Consider the following 24,564-nt stretch of genomic DNA (forward strand, 5'->3'; position numbering starts at 1 on the left):
GAGATATCCCCACGGTTGGTAGCGAGTTTGTAAATTAGCATTGTAGTTAGTATGCAGACCTGCCCGGATACGATATCAAGGATCTATCTTGATCTCAAACATCCAAGAAGTGACTTTTTGGGGATTGGACGTATCTCAAAATTCTAAGACATCATATCGCGATATTACCAATATCCAATATGTCGACGGTAATATAGGTCATGTTTCGCCATCCGAAAGGAATCCCCGCCGGCCAGGGCTATTTCGCAGATCTTTTCCCCGAGTGGTGATATCATTTAATGGGCCCCATCCGAACGGGTTTTGAAGGCTACCTTGGGTGGTGCCCGAGTGGCCTGATATCAAGTATCAAACATCCACTTGAGCTCCGTGAGAGAAACCGCTCGAGTTAATCCAGCTGGTTTTCGTGGGTGGCCCACCGATGACGAACACGAGTCGCGCACATCCACATCTTGACGTTTTGAGGCTGAGAGGTGCGAAAAGGAAGAAGGATCTCAGCGGTTGCAAATCTGATCTGATGAGAGAAATTTCGCGAACCTCGTATTCTCGCCAATCAGATCGAATCTGAAGCCACTTTCCTGTGATTTGCTAGGAATGGAGGAAATCCACGAAACGCCACCGGCGCTGAATAGAAGCTTCTGCCTGGTTTTCTTTGGCTTGTTTGTTTGTTTGTTCGCCGGGGAAGCTGGGTAGATGGATAACGGGCTGGCCGGTTTCGAAATTTCCATGGACCTGTATTAAACCCGAAAGTCCCACAGCCGGTTCGAGTCAGGTGCGAGCTTCCAAGTTCTAACTAGGCGCCTGTTATAAGGACAAAATGTCAGTGCAGTCTGAGGCATATGCGCCATCATCACATCCTTAGCGAGTAAGAGATTATAAAAGTCGCTTCCTCCGAAAATAAATATTAAATGTGGAATAAAGGATCAAAAGTGGGAGGTGGTAGCAATTGATAATCTCTGACGAAGCAAATCCCAAAGGCACGGGACGTCAGACGACAACCAATTCCTCGAAATCCGGGTCCACACAATGGCATGGCTCGAAGTTCCGGTAACAGAATCCAGCTCTGACGCCATGGCCGGCACGGCACGTGTTTTACGGCCGGCACGTGAGAAAAACGGGGCGAATCGGGACATTCCCGGGTGTAGATGACTTCCGGAACCGGGATCGATTCTGCCAGTTTGGTTCGGGAGAGATAGCTGACTGTGGCCGGGTTTCGAGTGCCGGGGACAGGAGATAAACCCTCCTGCGCATATAAAGCCGGCTTGATATAGGTTATTTCGATATGTGATCAACGCTGTATTAACCAATTAGCAGAATGCTACGGACTGCACGCGCGAGTCCCCACCCTTAAAACCGAAGGCGAATCTTCTTTCCTGTTCGTTCGTGATGCAAGGGTACATACATCTGAAAGAAGATATTCCGATTAAGACGTCTTGTTAAATTTCTTCCTCCACGCCCCCCATACATCTGATCCCGATGACATGACATCTGTCACCCGTTGACGCTGCATGTGCTTTCCCTCGTATTCGATACCCGAATTCAATCGATCGAGGCCTGGGAAATAAGTTAAAAGGAGATATCGACATGTATGTGCTTCGTATATTTTAGGATCATTATAAGTGGCAGATATTTCCGAGCAAATGCAAATGATATCCACCTTGCATGTGCAGTGTCTTGGCCGGACTTTATAGCGGTCTATACGGCATATATTGCAGGACTAATATACCTACATGACTACAGACACAATCCAGTACAGTACATGTACACGGCATGAATATATTCTACATAGGAGAAACAAAATTTGACAAGGTATTGGCACGATTGATCGCGTTCGGATGAGGGCTTCGGCACACATACCGGTTTCAAGGAGAGTTCATAAGAGCCTGCATATGATGAACGCATATGGGCAGGTATGTATGCACATACGAAAGGAATCGACTTAATAGAAATAGAAGAAAAGCAAATTATCCATGATACATACATTAAGTAGGTGGCTATCACCAGTGGACCTTCTCGAGGCAAAACACAGGAACGCCGGCGCTATCATACTTTCCTCCGTAAACCCGAAACCAAACAAGAAAAAAAATTAAAAAAATTAAAAAAAAAATGAGAGAAAAAAACATGCAAGCCCTAGTTCTAGAGAGAGAGAACTAAAAAAAAAAAAAAAAAAAAAAAAATTCTGTTGAACATACCGAAGTCTTTTGGCCCCAGGGTAGGATGCGGGAACTTATGCATGCAGTTTTAAATAACGCCTGGAAATGATTCCTAGAGGACGAACACAAGTAGTTCGCATATGTGGGATTTGTGATGCAGTTGGAATCAACCGCTCTTGGAGTCGTGCGATAATTTATGTCGGTTGTGGGTGAACTAAGCCGTTTTGTTCTTTCGCTGCCTCTTCGAGGCTGGTTTCGATGGCTGGTCCGCAGCAGCCTTTCTCTTCCCTTTCGACTTCGGCTCAACCTTGGTAACCGTAACCGTAGCCGGCTTCTTCTTCTTCTTCGTCGATTCCGATTTGCTGTCGACCCCAATGGCCTCCGGCTTTTGCTTCTTTTCAACTTTTTTGACGACCGGTTTTTGCAAGTGGACACCTTTGGTGTTCTTCTTGCGACCACCTTTCGGCTTTCCTGATGCAAGATCGGCTAGGGCTCGAGCGGCGGCGAGTTCCTTTTTCTCAGCCTTCTCAACTTCTTTCTGGACTTTGGCTCGTTCCCTTTCTTCCTTATCGCGTTCACGCTCTTCCTTAGTCTTGACTTTTCTAGGTTTCTTGACGTGAGGTCCTTTTCTTCCCCAGACGGGTGGTTGACTGATCCTAGCGCTAGTCTTATAGAGCTCGGTCCTTTCCTTCTCCGTCAATTTATCCAAGTACCTCAGTCCGGCAATAGCGCTTGACTCCAAGTTCTTCTGCAGCAATTGACATCCGGTGTCACTGAATTTCTCAATCGGCTTGCAGTTTTTATTGTCGCAGCAGACAATGTCCCAGCGTTGACTTACGACAAGTCGGTCTTGGACCTGACAAATCCTTCCAGACTCTTTGAAACGGGAGCAACGGTTAACAACTCGTGCAGTAGGGAAGAGTGGACCGCAGTCTGCATAGACTGCAATTTCTTGCTCGTTGGACTGCGAAATGTTGGGGCGAGCGGGATGTCCTTTGTGCCCACAGGCGTACCAAATTTCGTAGTCGGTACACATCTTGCTTGTCTGATAAAAGGAGGTATGGAGATTTTGATGTGAAGGTAGGAGGAGATTTCAAAACCGGTTGCTGGTGATTGACGTTTCTGAGATGGTCGCTGGTAGATGGTAGACGGTCTAAACGAGAAACTTTTTTTCAACTGGTATCGCAATTTCTTTTATCTCAGCGGATTGTTTGCTTTAGACGGTATTTCTTTGTTCGGATATCGTTTCTGACCGGGAGAGCTCAAGATAGGAGAGGCGTGAGGAGAAGAGGGTAAGGAGCTTGATGGGTATCGAGGAATAGGATCAAAGAATCAGCTCTGTCGACGAAATCATGAGAGAGCATCCGTATGCCCTCATCTGCGCTCCCACCACTCTCGGCGTTGACGATAGGATCAAATCCGACAACATCATTACCTTCGGCTGAGGCAGAGAATTGAGTTATGAGCCCTGGGAACAATTTACTGGTTACTTGCATTGCGGCCAAAAACTCTTTTAAGATGCAGGCTTGAAACTATTTTATATTCTAGGAAGCTATGCCTTGTGTATCGATATCTAGGTATCTAAATACATAAGAATTTCGAATTCGATGTGGGTATTGGGATCCACAATCTAGATAGAATGAGGTTCAAAACTAATATTGTAGTAGTTGGGTATGCAGACGGAATGGTATTGCAGTAGAATACTGGCCCTATACATATATCATATTGATTGTGATTCTGTGCATCTAAGTAACTACACGTTCATATCATAACTGTTGATTGAACGAGCAGAATTAATTCAAACCGTAGTTAGATTACCTAGAAAGGTTTGTTGGATTTTAGTATTCATTACTAATTAGTTGCAACGAAGAAGACAAGTTCAACCACATAGCTAGGCATGTACTTCTAAACTCTACTTAGGTATATAAAATATAGAGGGTACTTCATTGTCTCGTCGCCAGACTCCTCAACCGTGCTTACCACCTGTTCCTATCGGTATCGGCCATGCCCTTGATATCTTTGCAAGTGTAATATTAGGGCCATAGCTAGTGGCTGGCGTACATACATGTGCCCCATCTTCCAACCGCAATCTGCGTTGCCGAATGTTGTAAATTATCGTCGTTAAATCCGTCCTCGACTCCCTCATGAAAGTGGGAAGATCCATGGATATCTCGGTCCGTGTTTCAGCATCACCCCAGGCTCCGTATGTAACCGGTAATTCTTCACTACAGTGACTGTGGCGCCGCCAGTTCACACGCATGCACTAGACTTTGTAAATTTTGTTCGAAAATGCAACCATCATAGGACGGGGAACAGTTCAGCAACACCCCCAATGTTCACTCGTAGACATATCCAATGGTTGCTCTCCGGAGAGTGGATCTAAGCTAAGGGCTGGGGTTACTTCATCAATGTGCATATGGTGTATCTTTTTTGTACCACGACGGGTCCGCAGAACCATCTAGGCCATCATTTCAATGCTTGAGTGCCTGAACATGCATTAGAAATGAGGTTGCACAAACAAGAGGATACAGTGTTACACCTCACGAGCTGGGGGGGTTATATCAAATATGTGTGTGTATACGTATATCTCCAAAGGTGTGTGAGTGAAGGGTATGAGAGTACCTTGTTCCTCCTCAATCTGCTTGCCAAATACGAGACTTCTCCATGATATGTTCAATCTATCCATGGAATATCATTTGGCCATGAACTAACGCAAATTTGCAAGACATTGGGCTTCCACATGGTGGATTTTCATGTACGATCGTGGTGCAGAGTAGCCAATGATAGCTAGTGATCGTAAATCCGAAGTTTCAGCCTCGCGTAGAAATGGATGCAATCGATCCGGGGTCGTGTCGGTTATCGTGCCTCTTATTTTATCACAGATACGGTGCGGTATCAATCGGAACGAGCGCCTCACAAGCCTGGGCCGTTCTTCCTCTCGAGCTCTCTTTTTCTCTTTCTATTTCTCTCTTTTTTAATCATTGATTTCTTGATATACAATATATCACATAATCGAGTCCCTGCATAAGGCATGCACGGATTGCATTAGCTGAACGTGAGGTTTGTGAAGCGTGGAAGATTTCCTAGATCTTCATACTTTCCCCAGATCTCGGAGGTGGTTTTGTTTTCGTTTAATATTTCCCAAAGGTACAAAAAAGCGCTTGGCCTGGTAGTCGAGAATGGTGTTGGCCAGGTTGGAGATTGGAGTCTCGGTGCTGCACAGGCCCGGCTTAACCGGTTGGGTTCTCTCACCCCTGCAGCACGAGTCCGCACGGGGAGGACGGCCGCTGATCCTGTTGGAAGGTGGTGTCATAACTAGCATGTAGGTAGTGACCTGGTGAGAAGTGTGTGTTCGGCCTGTTGGAGGGCAATTTCAGCTGAAATCAAGTGCAGGATTACGGGAGGATACGAGATGCATGGGCACCCCGCTCCCCATGAAGATCGCCTGCAACTTTCAAAATGTGACCCATCGTCCTCATTGGCTTCCATTCTTGTGGTACACACCAACGCATCAACGCATGCAGGACTCTTAATCACACACGGTCGAGGAGCCGTGGGTCCCACAGGACGCTCTCATTTTAAGGCCCGTCGAAATGAGGAAGCTAGAAACGAGTGTTCCCATTTGTCTGACTGAAGTGTTTGCGTTTGCAGCGTGGAAATTCTTCTCACAATCCCAGCGAAAGTAAGGCGTTTTGTGGACGCACAGATGGGTTGATCTCGATATCCTGACTGGAAGCTCTGTCGTTCTGGGTGGTTCGCAACCGCATGTGAACGACGGTTTTATGTCCAATTCAACGCCATGCATAGATTTGTGGAGGCGATGTGTGATCATGCCCTTCTCGAACAAGCCACTGCAACCCTTGTGTGGTGATAGCCCGTCTAAGACTGCTTCAGCCGGGAGGAACGAAAATTGCATCGCTCAATCCTTGAGATTGTCGACCAGAAAAAAAAAAAAAAAAAAAAAAAAAAAAAAGCGCCCGGCGGACCAACAGGAGAATCCAACCAATTTATGCAAGTGGGATGCAGCGTGGACAGCCCAAGTGTCCATATCTACATACTGGAGTAATATGTATCTTCTCTTCCTCAGGGATCCTATTCTTGAGATGACGCTCATTTGGGATCTTCCATTTTAACCGGTCAAAAGGCTTATGATCGGACTGTTATTAGTTGGATTTAGTTAAACGTACTCTCTCTCTCTCTCTCTCTCTCTCTCTCACGTGGAGGAAAGTGTAGACTTACCGACGTTTCATCTCTAGTTGACTATTTGTGAATATAACATGACATCTTGGTCCTTGGGGCTTGAGGCATAAATTCCATAAATCCAACATGGATGGTCCCCCCACTGTTGGAACGAGGGAACATGCATATGTAGGTAAACAAGTATGTATCTTGATTCGATGGTGGTTATGACAATGATACACTTTCATATGATACCGGTTGTTCTCTGTTTCGTTTGCAATTGGAACAGCCGGCCGGAAAAACCTTTGATTCTTCGTAACTTACTCAAAGTCTCAAACATAAAAGGAAAAGGGAAAAGAGCGAATGCAATGCAATGACCGTATGCAAGATGGGCAGCTTGGCCATGGGGTTTGTCGGAGTAAAGGTCGAGGGTCCACTTTTCTTACATACTATTCATTTAATTGTCCTTGATTAAGGGAACGGAAGCCCTAAAACTTCATGCCGATGTGAGTACTTACTTAGGACATACATGCAGATAGAGAGATGGACTTACCTACTTACTTACTTACTAACCCAAACATAGCCTGTACATGAGGTCGAGCTGCAGTTCCTAAACTATGTAAACGGCGGGAAGGTGTGGTGGTTGAGCAATTGAGATCTGTGCAGCACCGGGCGCGGTTGGAAGACCCTTGTCGTTCGCCTACACAGCACCCACACCAAACCTCACTCCAACACAAATCCATCGTCAAGTCGTTAGCCCCTCATATCAGCCGGCCAGCATTGCTGCACAGCACGTACCGCGTGCATTTTCTCATGCATGCCATAGCCTTCGAGAAGTCTTCCAGTCTCGTTCAAGAACAAAAAAAAAAAGACGGAGAAACCCCACAGTCAACGTTTCTGACTCGTGGGTTCTGCCTAGTACTGGTCAAAAGGGAACTCCGCGGCCGTCCCGTCAGAGGATCACTTCCATGACAGGTGATAACCCTGTTGGCTGACGGTCGAATCTCATGTAGCATGCTTCCCAAGGCCGTCTTGGTGCTGCCGGGTAGGTTTCCAGACGACGGTTCAAAACTTCCAACATTACTCCTGAGCTAGGAGCTACCCTAGACGAAGAGACGTCTGTGGGCCACTTGTTTTCCGTGGTCTCAATACGGTATTTACCGCCGTGATATATCTCAATGCATTCAAATGGTTCTAATTCTTTCCAACATCCGCAGCAGTTTGTCAGCTTCATATATCGATCTTACCCAAGACGGCAGAAATTGAGTTCAAATTCAAATTCAAACTCAAGTTGTGAGCCGCTATAGACCCGTGAGCCGCAAGTCTCATTTTGATATCGCGAAATGAGCTCAAACATATAAAAATACTCCTAGGTGGTAGTAGCACTCCGAATCTATATGCCGTTCCTCTCACCCTCCAAATAGGCCGGATTATGTCCACGTGCGTTTGCCGATTCTTATATATGGTGCTCTATCATCTGAGATTCCGTTGATTCGTGGTGACATCTGGATCGAGGCACAGGCGCCTCTCAGGCCCAAACAGTGGCGCAGAGGCCATATTGTATCTCTTAAGATCATTTATGAGGTAGCGAGAAGCCCTGTAGCCAGAAAAGAATCATTCTTCCGGCCAAATCTCACGGAATCCTGATTTGATTCCGACACCCCTTTGCCTTATTCAGCCCTCCAAAGAAAATATCCAAGAGTCACGTAAGATTCGGCCCTCCATACGTTTTTGGTCTGCCGGGGGGTGACCCTGACTGATACCACCGAGGAGGAGTGTGATAACGGCAAACCTGGTCCTAAAACCTTTCTATATCCCCAAGCCCCACTGAGTCTTTTCATTCCTTATTTTTTTATATATTTTTTTTTATATGTCTTTCATTTCGAACGTGCCGAACCGACCTCGTACGATAAGTCTCGCGCGCGGAGGGGTTTCCCCACTTCTGATTTCAATGATTGATGGGCATATAATGCATACTATAGATATAGAAATCCAACTGTTATGACAGGTCAGATTCTGGCCTGTTCGATATGCCAAGAATTTAGAAATACAGGCGAGGGAAAGCTTGTCTTTTTCTTTTGCCTGGATTCTTGTAGGCGACCGTCTCCAGATTCTGGTTAATTGATGCACGGACATTGCTTCCTAACTTGCACACCTCATGGACGCGTATACAGTAAGATGAACATCTAATCAATAAATGAGATTACTAGTTATATCTTACACAAAACATGAACGGCCTCTTGGGTCGGACTTCCTTTGGGGAGTATGCGAATGTTGTCGCTCGGTTCGACCTATAAAACCGTTCTATAGATCCGACTGTCTCTCGATAGGACCGGGAAGCCGGGAATGTGAAACTATCGCAGCTGTCGCAGCCTGAGGAGAGAAAAACTCTGGTTCCCGAAATAAACATTCGTCCGTGTCCTGATCCGCGAATCCCAAAGCAAGGTATCGATCAAGCCCCCCGCGATCCGTGCGAAAGATATATTACACTTTCATCACATCGCAGAATTCAAGGATGCAGCTTTTTTGTTTCCAACCCGAAAAAAAAATAAAGTAAAATATAAAATAAGATAAAATAAAATAAAAAAAATATACACCTCTTGACACTCACTCAAACCCTCGGATAGCAATATGTGATGACTTGAACTCCTTCTTTGTCGCTAACATAATTGCGTACGCCGGTTGATTTCTTGATTTAGAAAAGCACGGGCAAGGTTTGACCCTGAAGATTGGACTCGAACTTCCCTTCCCGCTTCCCCACGGGCAGCTTGAGGGATGAACCTCGACGGCATTTCTTCATAAGGAGTTTTCCGGCGGTGTTATAACCTGAACTTGGAACTTATAAGCCGAGGGCGGTTAACAGCAAACCCGTTGCACATTTGATGTTGCACATAACATAACCAAAAGTATGCATTTTCAATATAGACCTGAGTTAATTGGTGGTCTCTTTTGGAATTCGAATTCTTAAAACCTGCGGAATAAAACACCACTTTGTGCAGTGCATATATCGAGCTCACAGCTGCGTGGTTCAGAGTCGCATGGATGCATGGGTGCATGTCAGTCAGTCAGTACTGGCCTTAAGTTCTTGCTCGAGATGTATGTACGTGCAGAGCGGCAGTCTTGCTTTTAGATATCTCCGGTCTCGCTTTGGTGACTTGGCTTCCGCCCCCCCTTTGCATCGCACTGAAGCCTGAGAACCCGCCCGGATTACCGAGCTCAACTGCCATGATTGTGGGAAAAGTTTTCCCAAGACGACCTAAAACCGGCCGCATCGTTACCGTAGCTCACGCTGGCTAACCCAAACCCGTCGGTCTGCGTTAGCTTGGACCCTTTTCCAACAACCTGTTTTTTCTGCTTCGGCCAGTGAACGAAAGAAAAAAAAAAAAGGTGCTTGCTTGCTTGGTACCTTGTTTCCCCTTCATGCTCACCGCCTTTGATGGGATGGGAGTACTTAACTGCATATCAATCGATCTTTTCAGCTCAGGCGTCTGTTGTTATTGGGCGGATGGCACCGTTGGCACCTGGTTTTTAAACCGCCATCACCCATGAAAACCCTAAGTTTACGATCCACCACGGAGCACTGACGTATGGGATAGCTGGAAGGGAGAGGGAGGGAAAAAAAAAAAAAAAAAAAAAAAAAAAAAAAACTTCCAATCATTATCCTTACTCGAGGCTTTGGCACCCCACACACTAAAACCTCGCCGAGGGGTTAAACGTACAGCCTCCAGCTTTCCGTCCAAGTAGTGGATCTTGAGCTCAGAGCTCTAAAAATTAGTTTGCAACGTACCAAAGCCAAAGGCCAACTCAATGGAACCTCTGGAAATTGTAAATCTATCCAATAGGCGTCAGGCCAAAGAGGGAGAAGAAGGAGGGAAAAAAACAAATCTGTATTCCTTGAACCTCAGTCCTGGTTAATGGAATCCCCCCCTCTAACTTGTTCTCTCCCCAAGAGTTAGATCTTCCCCCAAGCTAGCTGCCTTTGGTTCCCCGTCTTTGCAAGTATTACCCTTGTTTAAGTGATAGTGACCCGCCTGCCCTGTGTGTCTGCCCACTTTCGAAATGCACATGTGGGATATCTTTGCATATATTCAATTAAATACGGGAATCCAAGTGGATTCGTAGCAAACTGCGTAGAAAACAGATTCGGCGGGGTCGAGCCTTCTCAATTAAATCTTAAAATTTTTATTTGCCGTAGTATATTTGTTCTTAGTTTGAAAGAAATGGGCGAGAAATTTGTCCCCCAAATTGATTGGAATGAATAGATTGATGATTCGCCAGTTAAATATAAAAATAAAAAAAACGACAACAGAAACAAAAAACAAACAAGTAGATATACACTTGATTCCTTGCAGATTTCCGTAGAATTATAGACTTTCCCAGACCTCACACTATGTTCTACCCCCATAGCCCGAACCCCATATTCCTCCGGTCCATCATCCATACCCATTAGGTCATTGAGAACGTATATACTTAAAAGCAAAAACAATCCAGCACAATGAACTCCATTGAAGCAAGCAAAAGTAAAGGGATAACTTAAGCTGAAATAGGAATAAAAATGATAACTGGAGCGAAAGTCGTAGAAGCCGATATGTTAAGACTAGGAGATAAGATAAAGAAAAAGGAAAGAAGAAAGTGAACAGAGAAATAAAACTTTTGTGGAGAGTCAAAAAAAGTGTGAAAAGTGTGGAAAAAAAAAGCAGAATCTTCATCTTAAGAAAAAGAAAACGTCATCCTTCCCGGCACCCCAATTTTGCTGCTGTGGCCGCAAATGTGAATGGTAACCTAAAGGGTGCAAGTTAAGAATTCGGTGGTCAGGAAAGGATGAAGTACTCGTTCTCTAAGGTCGATGGTAGAATGCGAATTTCTGCAAGATTCGTTTGTGTTTCATGAAAGTAGAACCAGAGTTCTGATTGGCTCTGGGGTAGTAACCGGATCAAATGAACTGTACGGGAAGCGAGTCGTGACCATATATGTGCAAAGCTATGCTGCAGATATCTATCCCATTCCCGCAGGCACGCAGAAACATGAAGAAAAACCCCCCGATGCAAAGACGAGCAACAACTTGAGACGAGGAAGATGCGTTTAGAAGATCTGACCCAAGTCATTCTAAAAGTGACGAGAGTGATCGGGTGTAAACCAACTGGGTTTCTAGATTGGTCCAGAGCTCAATTGGAGGTAGAAAATATACGAATTTGTTGGATTGGGTAGGATTATTGTTCTATCTCCCACTTAGGGTAGCCTTGTCCTCGAGACGCTTCCAGCGAGATTCCATTGCGAAGAGTACGATCGCTCGTCACAAAAACTCGGCCGTAAGGACCTTCATAATACAATCGATGGGTATGAACGTTGAACCCTAAGTCTTCGCGGAGAACTTTTGCAAGACTTGCCCAGCTGTAAGTGCCATTTGGCATAAAATCTTCTGCGACCGCAGTGCATCGTCGGTCAGAGAAAGATTCCATAATCGTCAAGACGATCGAGACAGGGGTAATTGGTGGATTATTTGGGTATATAATAGGATAAGGCGTTGGGGGAGCAGGTGGCTGGCTGCTCGGCAGTGGGGGTGCGATCGACTGGCCAGGAGAAGTGCTTCCAATCATGTTTATGGGTCCCGTGCCAGCAATAGTTCTCTGCTCGTTTGGAAACTGTGGAATGGTAGCGGAAGGTGGCACTGGCGTTTGCATTGGTGCTGGTGTCTCCTGTGAAACACTTCCGATGGCACGCTGGGTTGGTATCTGCTGCTCAGGGGAGGCTGTGCCAGGCTCTTCTTTTGTCTCTAGAAACGCAGAGTCTTGCACGTCAGATCAGTTTCATGGAATCATGGGTAAACGATGGGATCTATACCTTCTGGCTCGTCCGCTCCAGCATTTCCCTCATTTGCGCGCTGGGTCCTTTTGCTTCGTTGGTTTTGTGTGCGGCGGATATCAGCCATCCCGCATTTCAATCGGTCCATAGCATATATTTTACGGTATTTGTCGTTTGGCTCATTCAACCATTCTGGACAGTTACGGATCCATTCGTCGACAGCGGACTCGCGGGCCGTAAGATTGGTCGGTATAACCTTCTGACCAGCAAGTCCATGCCTGTCAATAACTTTCGTAAGTTCGGTTCTTAATTTCTGATCCCATACTGTCGTCGAAATCCCGAGCTGTTTGCAGATGGTTTCGATGTTATAAGGGTCCCTCCCTTTCCCATCAGTCCGGATTCTTGGGTTTGGGGGAAGATCTTGACTGCCACCAGATGATCCCGAAGTTTGTTTGGGCTGAGGTGTACTTGATGGTGCTTGTATTGGAGTCGAAGCATATGGAGAGTGGATAGCACCATTCATTGCTGGAGCTGGCATACCGGTAGAAGGGGCAACGGGAGCTGCTGTATATGACTGTGAAGCGTATCTTGGTTGCTGGACTTGAGTCTGTGAATGGTAGGCGAAATTGTTGGATGGTTGAGGATCTAGAGCACCCATGCCACCACCAGATGCAACAGCCTGGGCGTGGTCGCCATACAAATTCGCAGAGGTTGCGTGACTTGCACCGTAATGTTGAGCATGGTGGTACTGCTGAGGTGGAGGTGGAAGTTGGTGCCCCTGTTGTGCGTTATGAAGATGAGCTTGTTGCTGCGACTGATCCGGAGTCCTACTCGGGTCGGTCTCGGTCTTCAGTCTCTTCTGGCCGGGGGAGGCCGTAGTCGCGCTGGCTGCATTTGCAGCGCCTCTCTTTCGACCAGGCGCAGGCATCGTTGGCATGAAGACCGAAGACAATGTGGTGATTGATGAAGGGGTAAGTAAAAGACCGTAATTAACTCCTATAGCTCCAACCAGACTCTGTTGCGCATTCCCTGCCACGGCAGATTGATTTTGCAAAATGGTTATTGATAGATGCTTTCAAGCAGCGGTATGCGGGTTCAGCATGCGATCCTCGAAGTTGGGGAATTGGTTTTTATTTATGTCTTGGGCGGACTAAAACGGGTCCAACCTCCCACACCACACCAACGCTAATACCTGCCACACCCAGCAGTGGACCACAGAGCACTGGAGCGGGCGAAGCTGAGTGGAAGGGGAATGGAGGGAAACAGCCCGTTCGTCATACAGGAATGGCCAGAGATATGATATGACGGAGAAATGGCTGCTGTGAGGAAGAAGAAGACTATCAAGATTAGCCAAAGGAAGCGACGAGAGGCTTAAGTATGAAACCGAAGGTACGGAATAGAACGCGAGCGCACAAAGAAGAAACGGATAGGATCTGTGGAGAGGGTAAGGGAAAACAAAAACAAAAGGCAGAGAAGAAACCCGCCGGGCAGCACGAGCGATATCACAGAAACGAAGAAAACGGAGGAGATATGGTGTTTGGGAGGGAGGAAAGAGTCAGGAAAAGAAAAGAGGGTGTGAGAGACCGAGGGACGACGACTGGGTCTTTTTTGGTGAGAACCACAACTTTGACTGGGGGATGTGCTCGTGGTGGGATGGGGAGGAGACCAGGCGCCGCTGCAGGGAGAAATGGGAAGGGAAAGAGAGCAGGGGATGGGAGCCTTTTTCTGTTAGCGCATCTGTGACCAACCACGACCAGAAAGAAGGGGAAGAGAAACGTGATAGAAAGCCCTCGAGGTGGATAGAACGGTCATCGGAGGAGTAAGCAGAGTCGGACAGCAGGAAATTATAACGACTTCAATTTATTCTTTGTGCTGTACGTATATCCAAACAGGGACAGCAAGAAGAGGGTATTTGTTCGGGTCATCCGTGTGTCATGCATGCGCTGTCCACAGATAGACACATATGTATGTATGCTTGGATGTATGGATGTATGTATGTAAGTATGTACATAACATGAATATCCCGGCGTCCGATGTGCGCCTAAGGGGTATTCGGTCTCGCAAGCAGCCCCCCCAAAACGCCGTGAGCATGGGGTCAGTTCCTAGACTCGGTTTGCTTGACCACAGCCGTGTGTATCTCCAAAAAAAACCTGAGTGAGATAGATCACACCTGCCAGCTGGCGGCCCACGAGAATAAAAGGACGGCTGGAAAAAGGAAGCAGAACGCTAGCGAGGGACATCTAATTGCAGGGACGGGAACTCACTCTAGTTCTCCAAGTAGCAGGCCGGAAGGTATTACCGGGCCCCGGGGTAGTGAACACCTACTGGGTCAAACCGGAAGATGGGATGGGGATGGGGTTTTAAGACACGCAGTCGATGGTTGGATTCTGCTAGCCTATCTCTTCTTGCCTAGCCTGTTGGATCTTTCGTTGATGAGACGATGTCGAGATGTATATAAAATCACTTGATTGGTGATGACGGTTGTGAGTGGTTGATGGAGGGAAAGAGACGAAGGATGCTCACCCCCGGCACCATCAGTTGACGTTCCAGGTTATCCCGGGCGGTATTTATATGGTGTGGCCGTTCCCGGAATACCCCGGCGCCCCTGCTGCTGGGGTGGAAATCGGCCCACCCACTTTTCGAAACTCCAGCAATCAAACGTTGCAAACCTCTTTGCCCTCTTTGCCCTCTCCAAGTTTGCTTGGTGGTTTTCTTTTTTCCTTTCTTTTTCTTTTTTCTCCTCTCTTTTCCCTCCTCTTCATTGTTCGTCTTTATCGTTATCGCAAAGCTCCTAGAGGATGAATCTTGGAGTACAAATGCAAAGGTACTCGAGAGCAGGTGGTTGTCCGACCTTACGACACAGTTATCCTGTATGTAGGCTTACCCACAGGCTGTGAGCATGTCTACTCAACCGTCGGCCGTTAAGGCTGCCTTGAAAACTTGGCGGGCTTGGAGAGCAGCATAGGTCGGGCGAATAGTCGGAGCAGACACCAAGGGCTTCGGGAAAAGGGAGGCTGGTTGAGCGGGGCATTCAACCATGCTGTTCCATCTCGATGCAGATGGAGGAGGAAGTTCATACATTGTAATTCGCGCCGGCCTAGACCAGTATGGACCAACATCTTACCATGTACTTGATAATATCTCGCTTCATGCTGGATTTTCAAACGGTTAGCCTCATGATGCCACCCGTTTTGTCGGCGCTGTTCGCGGGGCCACTGGAATAAATTCCATGAGCATCGACTCCGTTACATACTTACTACTTACCCAGTAAGTAGTACTTAGTACTTAGTACTTAGTACATACATACATACAGATGATTACGGCACAAACTGGCCAAACATGTCAGCGAGAGACAAACTCCACGCATGAACTAGCGTCGAGGAAAATAGCAATTGACCTCGAATATTAAGACCAAGAAATATACATGGTTGGCATCCCATGTCCTCTGGCGGCTAGGAAACCTGACAAGTTAGTGTGTCATAATGTCGACATTACAAGTCCTCACTGCCATGCCCCTCTCGCAGGCCGCCTCCGGTTTCCGAAAGGCCAACCAAGGGACCATTACTAGGGCATTTCAGGGGAACGGTTGGAAGGAATATCATTTCGACTGCGGTGTGCTGCGCAGCAAACAACGGAAGCTCCGACTGTTACACCTGGAAAACCTGCTTTTATGCAAACCGAGTTGGTGCATTGATGATATTGTCTCCCTGGCTATTAAAGGCCCCTGGCGATTTTATATCTTTCAGCCTGAGAGCTAGCCGATGGTATATTCGTTCCTGATATGTCTGAAAAGCGGAGAACTGGTATTTGTCGCAAATAGTTGCAAACAAATCGGTATTTCGATATCTTCGAGATGGGATCAACTCGACAAGGAGGGCGAGATATTGCGGTTGTGACAGGGACGGTTGGGACCGCTTCCAAGGGTCTTGAGCCTCGACGAACGTCCGTGTCTCATGCAAGAGGCTGTATGTTTTACATCTTCGAATGCTCGCGCTGGCCAGGGCGTATTATATTAGGCGCAAGTCGGGAGCATGCCGCCTGGTTCGAGGAGGATCTAGCCCTTTCCACTTGCAATTAGCTACAGCAGCAATTGCATATTTGATTTATTAAAGCCGTATTACCAAAGCGGCGAGGTATTCCAAAGTTTTTTTGGGACCGTGACCGCATACTGAGAATGCCAGGGCTGAATACAATCGATGAATCGACGGGTTCACGAGGTTATTACCCGAGCTTTGAAATTGTCGGTGCACCTGTGCAGTTAACTAGCTGTGGCGAACTTGCGAACCGGGTGATGTTGCCATGACCATCTGCCCTATCTTATCTTCTTCATCAATTCAACTATCGTTAACACCGTTACATTACATGACATTACACCACATTACACTGGTATATTATATATATGATGCGAATGGTCCGAGATTTGCTTCCAATCAAAGTATTATTTTCATTATCTCCCTTCAGTGCCCATTTGGATAATTCTCACTTTCACATCCACGGCATTTGCATTTTTTATGCAGCAGCCTGCATGTGAGTCTCTCCTGCACAGTGTGTGCATGCCCCAAGCCCAGTGTCCGCACCCAACCCAGGGCAACATGCAACAAAAACAACTACCCGCGCGTATATAACTTGCCAAACTATGACGAGAATTACAGGACTTCTGCTTTGCTCACTAACGTCAGATATGAAATCCGTCGGTCCGATGAATTACGCAAATCGCGGTTCGCTTCTTCCCGTCTTTGCCACTGCTCTGCTTATCGTGGGCGGTGAGGGCTTCGCCAGCTTGCCCAGAAAACCGCGGAGCAATGGACATGCTCATAGCAGTACTATCCGACTCCTTGATTGATATTTGTAATTTGACGTCTATGCACCCCGGGGCGGTCGCTCAATTCTTCCATTTAGATTTTGGGTAAAGCAATTTCGGACGGCAAGAAAAACGTCTCCCGATTGACTCATTTGATTAATCAAGCTAAACATACGGAGTATACATACATGGACATAGGTACTACTTACGATGCACCGGCTCTCGAGTCAGCGGCATCTCCCATCGGACGAGGGCAGAACTCTAACGTAATGGGCAGTCAAGTATAGTGGTACACCCCTGATTCGTTAGGCCACGTTATGCAGAGCTAGAGGGCCTCTTCTCAAACTCAGAGCTGGTATGTATGAGCCAAGTACTAACGGCGACCTGCACGTCTAAGCTGCATTGATTTCGTCCGAAGGCTGCATTGTTTTGCATTGGAAAGTTCCGATTGGATATTACAAATAGCATTTTTCAAAACATCGATATCTCATGATCCAATCTAGATCTGGCGTGCGTCAAGCAGCTTCTCGTCATCCAGCAAATCAAAATTCGTTGTCTTTCTGATCGTCTGGGAATTTTATTTCAGACGGGGATGTTCGGTTAGGGACAGCGATTCGCTTGGTTGGAGCCAGTACAGTGGCTCAAGGCCCACCTTATTTGACTTCGATCGACCGGGGTATAGAGTGGCCAGAACATGTCTCGACGAGTCCCGAATGAGTGGGGATGCAATGGATTGGTGAAAGGAAGCGTGGAGCCATCTATCTGGGTACGCCACGATAGTCTGGACTAGTCGCTCTACCACCCGATCGATCTATGGCTCGCGAGTCTGCATCTGAATATGCAGCGATCGGACGAATACACCCTAAGCTTCACCAGACATGAATATATAGTATATATATATATATACATCTGAGGAATGCTTGGGCTCGTATCGATGTGGCAAAGCTAGCTTGGCGCAGATAAATTTGATACATCATGAACGGCGCCCGACGCACGTAAGTGGCTTTCGTTAGAGCCGTATGTATCAAGCACAATTGCAAAGGATCGGCTTGCATTGGTGATATTTCCTCTGCTAGTTTTCGGGGTATCTTAAGCCGATGGTAATATACCAATAGTGTGATTGACAAGTCAGGGCGTCCTCAAAGACAAATACAAGTTGATTATGAGATTTCTTGCAGGACAGTGATCCTAGTTCATCACTTCGTACTATACTAGCATGCTATTCGATGCACAGTACGTATGGACGGTGCTTTTGCTGCAGCCCCATGGAAAAATCCGTCAACTGAGTCTTCGATCAACAGGGTCTATCTCTCCCGAGCGAATGAGCCTCGACCTCCAAGCTATAATCCAAAGATAAGGGCTTGCATACATCGTAAAGAACTAGGCCAAGCACAGACTTCTTCGAATTTCCGCGCCGAGCTCAAGAAAACCGACAGGGCGACAGGAAAACCGGCAAACGACAATTACTTCCAACGAATTAGAACTACGGATACCGGCACCAGAATCAGCAGGTTTTTTCAAAAGTCCATGATTGATATGCAAAGCGGCTTGCATATGACCCTTTTCGTACCTACTGCTATTTTCTTGAAAATTATATCTCGCATTGAGCTGCCAACTTGATCAAGGGTTTTCATCTCCAGCAGCTAACCCCGCCTGCTCAGATGAAGCTAAAACCACGCCACTCCGTGAGTTTGGTTCCAGGTGTCAACCCGCGTTAGCAACCGGACTCCACTGAGGCCGGTTCTCACGATCCTCCGGGCGCCCAGAAAATGCTCTCAAGATCGAGGCGACCCCATGGTGTTATTGCCCTCTCAAGAATTGCAAACCTTACTTTTACCTAGCTTACCAATCCATATACAAATTATGTACCAGGCACCCGATACAGCACTAAAACGTGTAGCCAAGTAGCTTCGGCATTTGTGGAGTCGAGCCACAAGAACAGACCCGGAAATGCTCGGTTCGGTAGGCTGTGCAGCCATCGCAGATGTCAGTGCTGTGGTATCCACCACTTTCGACCAAAATGGGATTTCTGAATCTTCGATCATTTCCCTAATTGATGTAAAACTTTGTGGCAAATCACAAAAATAAAATAAGCTTTGGCCTGTTCTGGTTCCTGTATCCTCGAAAGCCGAGGCGAAAATACCTTGAAACATTGGGCCCATGGGAGCCTCCAGCAACGTGGGTCTCTGCTGTTTCAACGGCCGGTTCCCTTAAGGTTTCCTGGAATAGATCTGATCTGCTAACTAAGAGCTTAAGAAAGCTAGCCGGGCTTCTTGAGTTGAATATTTTCATCAGGGACGGTGATAGATACCATATCTGGCTGGGATTGGTTCGCCTCGAAGTACTGCTGGCTTGATAGTATCTGTCGCCTTCCGTTTACCACGGATGTATTCAATCATGATCATAACGTTGATCGTCAATTTGTCTTTTTTTCTTTGATTGCTCCGTCTCCTTTTCTAATTTGGCCTTGAGCTCAAGTTGTTCAATACTGCAGTATGCATGAGGAAACTTTACCTAATTTGACCCCACGGTTGTGATACTGCCAAGTAAGGAGAAAGGCTCCTGCTGGGATATCTACAGGGTACAAGATCGCGATCATTAGTTTCAATATCCCCGTACATATTGACATGGTGATCGAGCGCTTTAAAAATCGCTGCTTGGAGATCGAGGGGAACAATTCATCAGGTGGTTTTAAGCGAAGCAACGGCCAACCTGACTTGCATATTTCAAGAATCCAAAAACCTCTGGATCGGAAACACCAAGTAAGCTGCATAATCAAGCGGGAGGCAAAATAAAAAAAAAAAAAGGCTCACGCATCGACGACCGAAAATAATTCCCCACAAGCAGATGTGCCGTGGTTCGGTTTGCAGCATCGGCATGCTTATAATGCCGTCTGCGGCTGCGGGGACACTCAGCTGAACATGGGTCATAGTGAGCTGAAAGGATATCAGAAAACTTTATCATTAGGTATCTAAAATGCATCTATGTCGCTATTCTGCTGACGAGCCGGTGCGTGAGCCGGCCGCGGTCGACCGTCGATGCCCATGCCCTAACGGTAGTTCCCGGGTCTATCTACCCGACCCTACCGAATCGGCTCTCTGCCAACAAACGGCCCCCGCCTGAACCGCAGCCAAAAACAACCAAGTCTCCAGCTTCCCTAGTACCCTAGGTATGTGGGCTATAAAACACGCAAGCTATTGCATGGCGAGCTGTATATCGCCTTTTTGGTTCCTAACATCATAAGCGAAGGATGCATCGCACCCAATCATTTTCAAACCTAAAGGTTACCGGAAACAAATAACTTGCATCCGCTTAGTTTCATCAGATGACCTGGGGGTAACGTATATATGCATTTTGGCCTGGTATTAGATAGTTATTTGCTCCTTCCCAGGGGACCGTAGCTCGCTTTCTTGGCCCAGGGTCAACATCACAACCGACGAGGGAAAGTCCACCAAAGTTATTGGCTAGAGGTGGGCTTTTCGTTATGCTCCTTCCATATCACTATCCTCATCATCCGGCAAAGTGATTCGATGGGTAACGCTGCCAATAATCGATGCCTTGCCAGCACCATCCATCATGGCGTCCTGATCCCACTCTTCCAACAACTCTTCGATATCAACGTGGACACGTAGCTCTTTCTCCTGCATGACCCCATAAACTTTTCTCATTTCCCCGAAGTCAAGGATAGACCGAAGCAATTTGAATCCTGATAGGACAATATCTGTTGTCCAACGAAATTAGTATCAAAGGTTTGCGAGTGGGGGAGACATCAAAGCTCGGAACTTACCTTTGGACCAGGGACATGCGCGAATAGCGCGGAAGAACACGTCTTTCGCCCGCCCTGGCTGTGACTGTCGAACCTCGAATTGTAAATAGAGTACCCAGATTTGAATACTCGATTTAGTCCTGCAGAAACGGGAGCTCTTTCGTTAGTTTCTGGTGATATAGATAAGCGATCCGTCATTGTTGCATTGTTATTCCGTCGTCTGACGGGATGGTATTGTTACAATGACGGGGTTTTTGGTTCTATTCTAGGCTAACTTACCGTTCGGACTCCACCGCTCTTTCGAATAAGTTTCTAACACCACTGGAGTTTACGTTGCTCCCAAGACTCATCTGCATCTCGGCCCAGATTGAGAAGACCCATTTCACAACCGACCCCTCATCCGAGCCCGTATCTGCCGCTAGCATCGTACGAATTCTGTACTCAATCTTCGAGCGTGATTCATTCCACACGAAAAGGCTCAAAAATGCTGTGTTATCGGGAAACTTCTTGATAGCACTCTCAAGAAAGATTCTAAATGTCGATGCCTTATAAGCACGAGATGTTAGAGCAGAGCGGAAAAAAACCCTAGCTTTGCTCATATAGGCCTCCTCGATGCAGTCAGTTTTACCGTTTTCTTCAAAGTCGCTGATCAGCTCGTCGAGTGGCTTTAAGATGGCAATCAGATCCCTGTCTTTCAAAGACAAGTATAGGAACAGCGAATGTAACTCTGCGTGAGCCAGTGCTATCTCTAGTTCATTTTGTGAGTACATCCGAGGTCTCATGTCTTCCAGGAACTAAACATTGTAGGTAATCAGTTTCTTTCCAGTTACGGTGCTAGGAACGAACTTACCCTTCGAATCTTTAGCAAAGCCGATGCTCCACGCTCGGATTTTCGACCAATTGCTGAATGACCATCCGGGATGGAGAGTAATATGTCCAATGCTGCGTCTTCGTGATCCTCGTCGACCTCGCTCCATACCCATGATCGCCACAACTCGATCGCAAAGCGTTGCTGGTCCTCCGAGAATGCGGCACTCATCTTTAAGGCCGTCTGGTAGACTCCTACTGCAGCCTCTTTGTTACCTTGTGCAATCTCACTGATGGCATATGCATTCCACAGTTTTAGACTATTCGAATGCTTTTTTAGAAACTGCTTTGCGATTTTTTTGTTGTTCATCGGGTTTCTCTTATATTCTAGCGAGAAAGATAGCAATGCCAGCCTTTCATCCGATATTCTCAGAGCGAAGTCTTTAAGCATAGCGATACAAAAGTCAACCTTGCCTTTTCCTCGGTCGGAGATCTCTGTAGAGCTGAACCACCAACTAGAAGCAAACAGTGTTGACGCGTCCAATGGGAGATGGCTGCTCCGGAACAAGAACGGATTTCTGGTTACCCTGAACCGCCTTTCGGCTTCCATAGGTATCCCGTCTACCCAAGCAATAAGCTTTGCTCCAGAGTCTCCCATATCGTTCCAGAACCATTTCGCTAGGCTTGCCTCGCCAGCTTTGACGAGATCGGTTCTAAAAAAGGCATCATTCTGGTAGAGTGTCGGAGAAACAAGGCCCGTATATGCGAGGAAGGCATCTCCGATTTTTCCTTTAATATCATGGGACTGAAACTTCCAAAGAAATGATCGAATATCGCTGAAGAGAATCACCCTAAAAGGGTCATCCTCTTCGATCTCATCTGTCGTTCGAGCGGGAAGCTTCCCGAGCAGCACCTTTTCTTTGTCGAACCAGGCCCCAAAGAAATCTTTGTCACTAGGTTTCAAATCGTCACCTGGCGAATAGTCATCTGGAAGATCTTTTGGGTCTGCAAATTCTCCAATATCTTCCTCGGAATATGCTGCCCACCCCCTTGCTTTCGGCTCACCTATTCTTAGGACTTCGCTATCCCAAAATGTGCCAAAGGAATCGAGCATTCGTTCGTGCTCGGTGAGGGAGTTGGGGCCAGATGTAAACGCCCTGGGAGACGAGATATTCATTTCAAGTATTCCTTGCCAGATACCCAAAGAAAGCTCCGAAAACCCAGCTTGGTCCATGAATGCCGTTGCTCGTATAATAATGTAGAGTAAAAGATCTTCGAGCTCAACTCTTTCGTCTTCTGTTGTACCATATCGAAGTATCCTACCTCTTAGTTTTCCGATACACTCCTCGTAAACCTTCAGACACTCCTTGTATTTGAAGGACACAAAATCCGTTTGTCGAAAGTTGAGGTAAGCTTGCCACAAGTCAATCGTGGAATTTGTCGCTAGTAAATCCTCCCATTTCGCTTTGATTTTTGGAGGCTCCCAAATACTTGTAGCAATTTTCATATAGGCTAACTGAAGTCGAGGGTTTCGTTCGTTTTTGCTGATAGCTTTTTCCAGAATCCCTAACTTCACCTCTTCAAGACTTCGCTTTTCGCCCTGCCGAATTTTCCGCCGTCTCTTTTCCTTGTTTCCGTAAACGATGGTCTCCTGATGCTCCATGAGCGAGAACCAAGCATCGATATTCTGCGGTTCAGCCTCCACCAATCTCGACAACTTGATCGTTCGATCCTTCACATCCGCATCAAAAGCAGCTGCCTCATTGTCCGAGGAATCGATTTCTTCAAGATCTTCCTCCAGGCTAGGCACCTGACCCTTCTGCATCCCTTCTATCGACCGATAATCTCTTTCTGCTGCCAATTCCTCCTCGTCGGCTCTCTTCCTCTTCGTGCCCTTTCCTGGCAGCTCTATAAACTCCCACCCTTCCACGAACCCTTTATTTTCATCGTCTCCAGCAACCTTGACCCTGAGCTGTCGGCTCCCCTCGAGCGCATAAGCCCACCCTTTCGTTCTTCCATTTCCCTTCCCTCCCGCCTCCCCAACAACCAACCCTTTCCCATCTCCCCTATCTGACTCAATTTTTACGCCTCTCCCCAACCCCATGATCCTATCCCGCCCATACCGCCAATACTTCGGAATATTGTACCGATGTATTGTTCCGTAGGTAATATTATGAGGATCACCCTTAGTATCAACTTGATATGGTAGATTCGGTGTATCCCAAGGTAAGATATCCGGATCCTGAACCGCCGTCGAATGCAGTGTTATCTTATTATCATCTTTTCTACGTCTTGGCGATTCCGATCGTGACCGTGAGCGATGACGTCGGCGTTTATCCCTACTATCCCCATCTCTGTCTCTATCCCGACGACTACCTTGCTCTCTATCACGCGAGCGATGTCTCCGATGGTCATCTCTGTCGCTATGTCGATGGCTATGACTGTGACTATGGTGGTGTCGTCGATCGGAAGACCTATCGCGACGGGATCTTTCTTTGTCGTCTCTTTCATGTCCTCGGGGTTTATGATCGCGACGGGATGGTTCGTCGGGCTTGGTACTTGAGGATGAGGGTTTGAAGCTGCTAAATTGTGGAATTGGCTTGCTGCTACTGCCGCCTGTGGGCGCCTTGAAGCTCTTGAATTGGGGTACTTTCTTTTCCTGGCGCCGGCTGTTAGTTTTGACTATTCTTTGCAGGGATGGAGGTGGGTAATTAGGTACTTACCTTCTCTACTTCTACATCCGTTTCCGGGGGTGGCGATGCCATTGTGAAGTCTTCTGGCTTGGGATGCGAACGGGCCGCTTGCAGAGTCACGACAAGCGACCAGACCAAGTGACGGGTGACAATAGGTTGAAGTTGAAGACAACGCGAGGTCAGGAGTGTTAAATCTCCAACATCTCAACGCAATTTATCATGTTCACTCCGTGCAACTAGGTATATATACTCCTGCTAGATACCACGAGGAAGTTCCGGCCTTGAGAATAAGAGGGATTGGTCTTGGACCTTGGGTGCTAGGACAATTAAAAGTATCTATCTGTATGGGATAGTCAGAGGGCGATA

The 24,564-nt window shown here is 46.9% G+C and overlaps 4 protein-coding genes across 4 annotated transcripts; all 4 read right to left on the reverse strand.

Moving 5' to 3' along the window:
* Positions 1-2,364: 2,364 nt before the first annotated feature.
* AOL_s00097g482 (uncharacterized protein) lies at positions 2,365-3,186 on the reverse strand (the record flags this gene model as incomplete). The annotated part of the gene is made up of 1 exon (XM_011126315.1): positions 2,365-3,186. The coding sequence occupies one exon, from the start codon at positions 3,184-3,186 to the stop codon at positions 2,365-2,367; it is 822 nt and encodes a 273-aa protein (XP_011124617.1).
* A 4,095-nt stretch (positions 3,187-7,281) lies between these two features.
* Positions 7,282-7,658, reverse strand: AOL_s00097g483 (uncharacterized protein; the record flags this gene model as incomplete). Its single annotated transcript, XM_011126316.1, has 2 exons — positions 7,282-7,523; positions 7,577-7,658. 2 exons carry the CDS (start codon positions 7,656-7,658, stop codon positions 7,282-7,284), a joined length of 324 nt encoding a protein of 107 aa, XP_011124618.1.
* A 3,881-nt stretch (positions 7,659-11,539) lies between these two features.
* AOL_s00097g484 (uncharacterized protein) lies at positions 11,540-13,059 on the reverse strand (the record flags this gene model as incomplete). Its single annotated transcript, XM_011126317.1, has 2 exons — positions 11,540-12,102; positions 12,171-13,059. The coding sequence occupies 2 exons, from the start codon at positions 13,057-13,059 to the stop codon at positions 11,540-11,542; spliced, it is 1,452 nt and encodes a 483-aa protein (XP_011124619.1).
* A 7,355-nt stretch (positions 13,060-20,414) lies between these two features.
* Positions 20,415-24,270, reverse strand: AOL_s00097g485 (uncharacterized protein; the record flags this gene model as incomplete). Its single annotated transcript, XM_011126318.1, has 5 exons — positions 20,415-20,653; positions 20,720-20,838; positions 20,978-21,492; positions 21,549-24,164; positions 24,229-24,270. 5 exons carry the CDS (start codon positions 24,268-24,270, stop codon positions 20,415-20,417), a joined length of 3,531 nt encoding a protein of 1,176 aa, XP_011124620.1.
* Between the last annotated feature and the right edge of the window lie 294 nt (positions 24,271-24,564).

This window comes from Orbilia oligospora, assembly GCF_000225545.1.
Source record: "Orbilia oligospora ATCC 24927 unplaced genomic scaffold scaffold00097, whole genome shotgun sequence".
Classification (NCBI taxonomy): Eukaryota; Fungi; Ascomycota; class Orbiliomycetes; order Orbiliales; family Orbiliaceae; genus Orbilia; species Orbilia oligospora.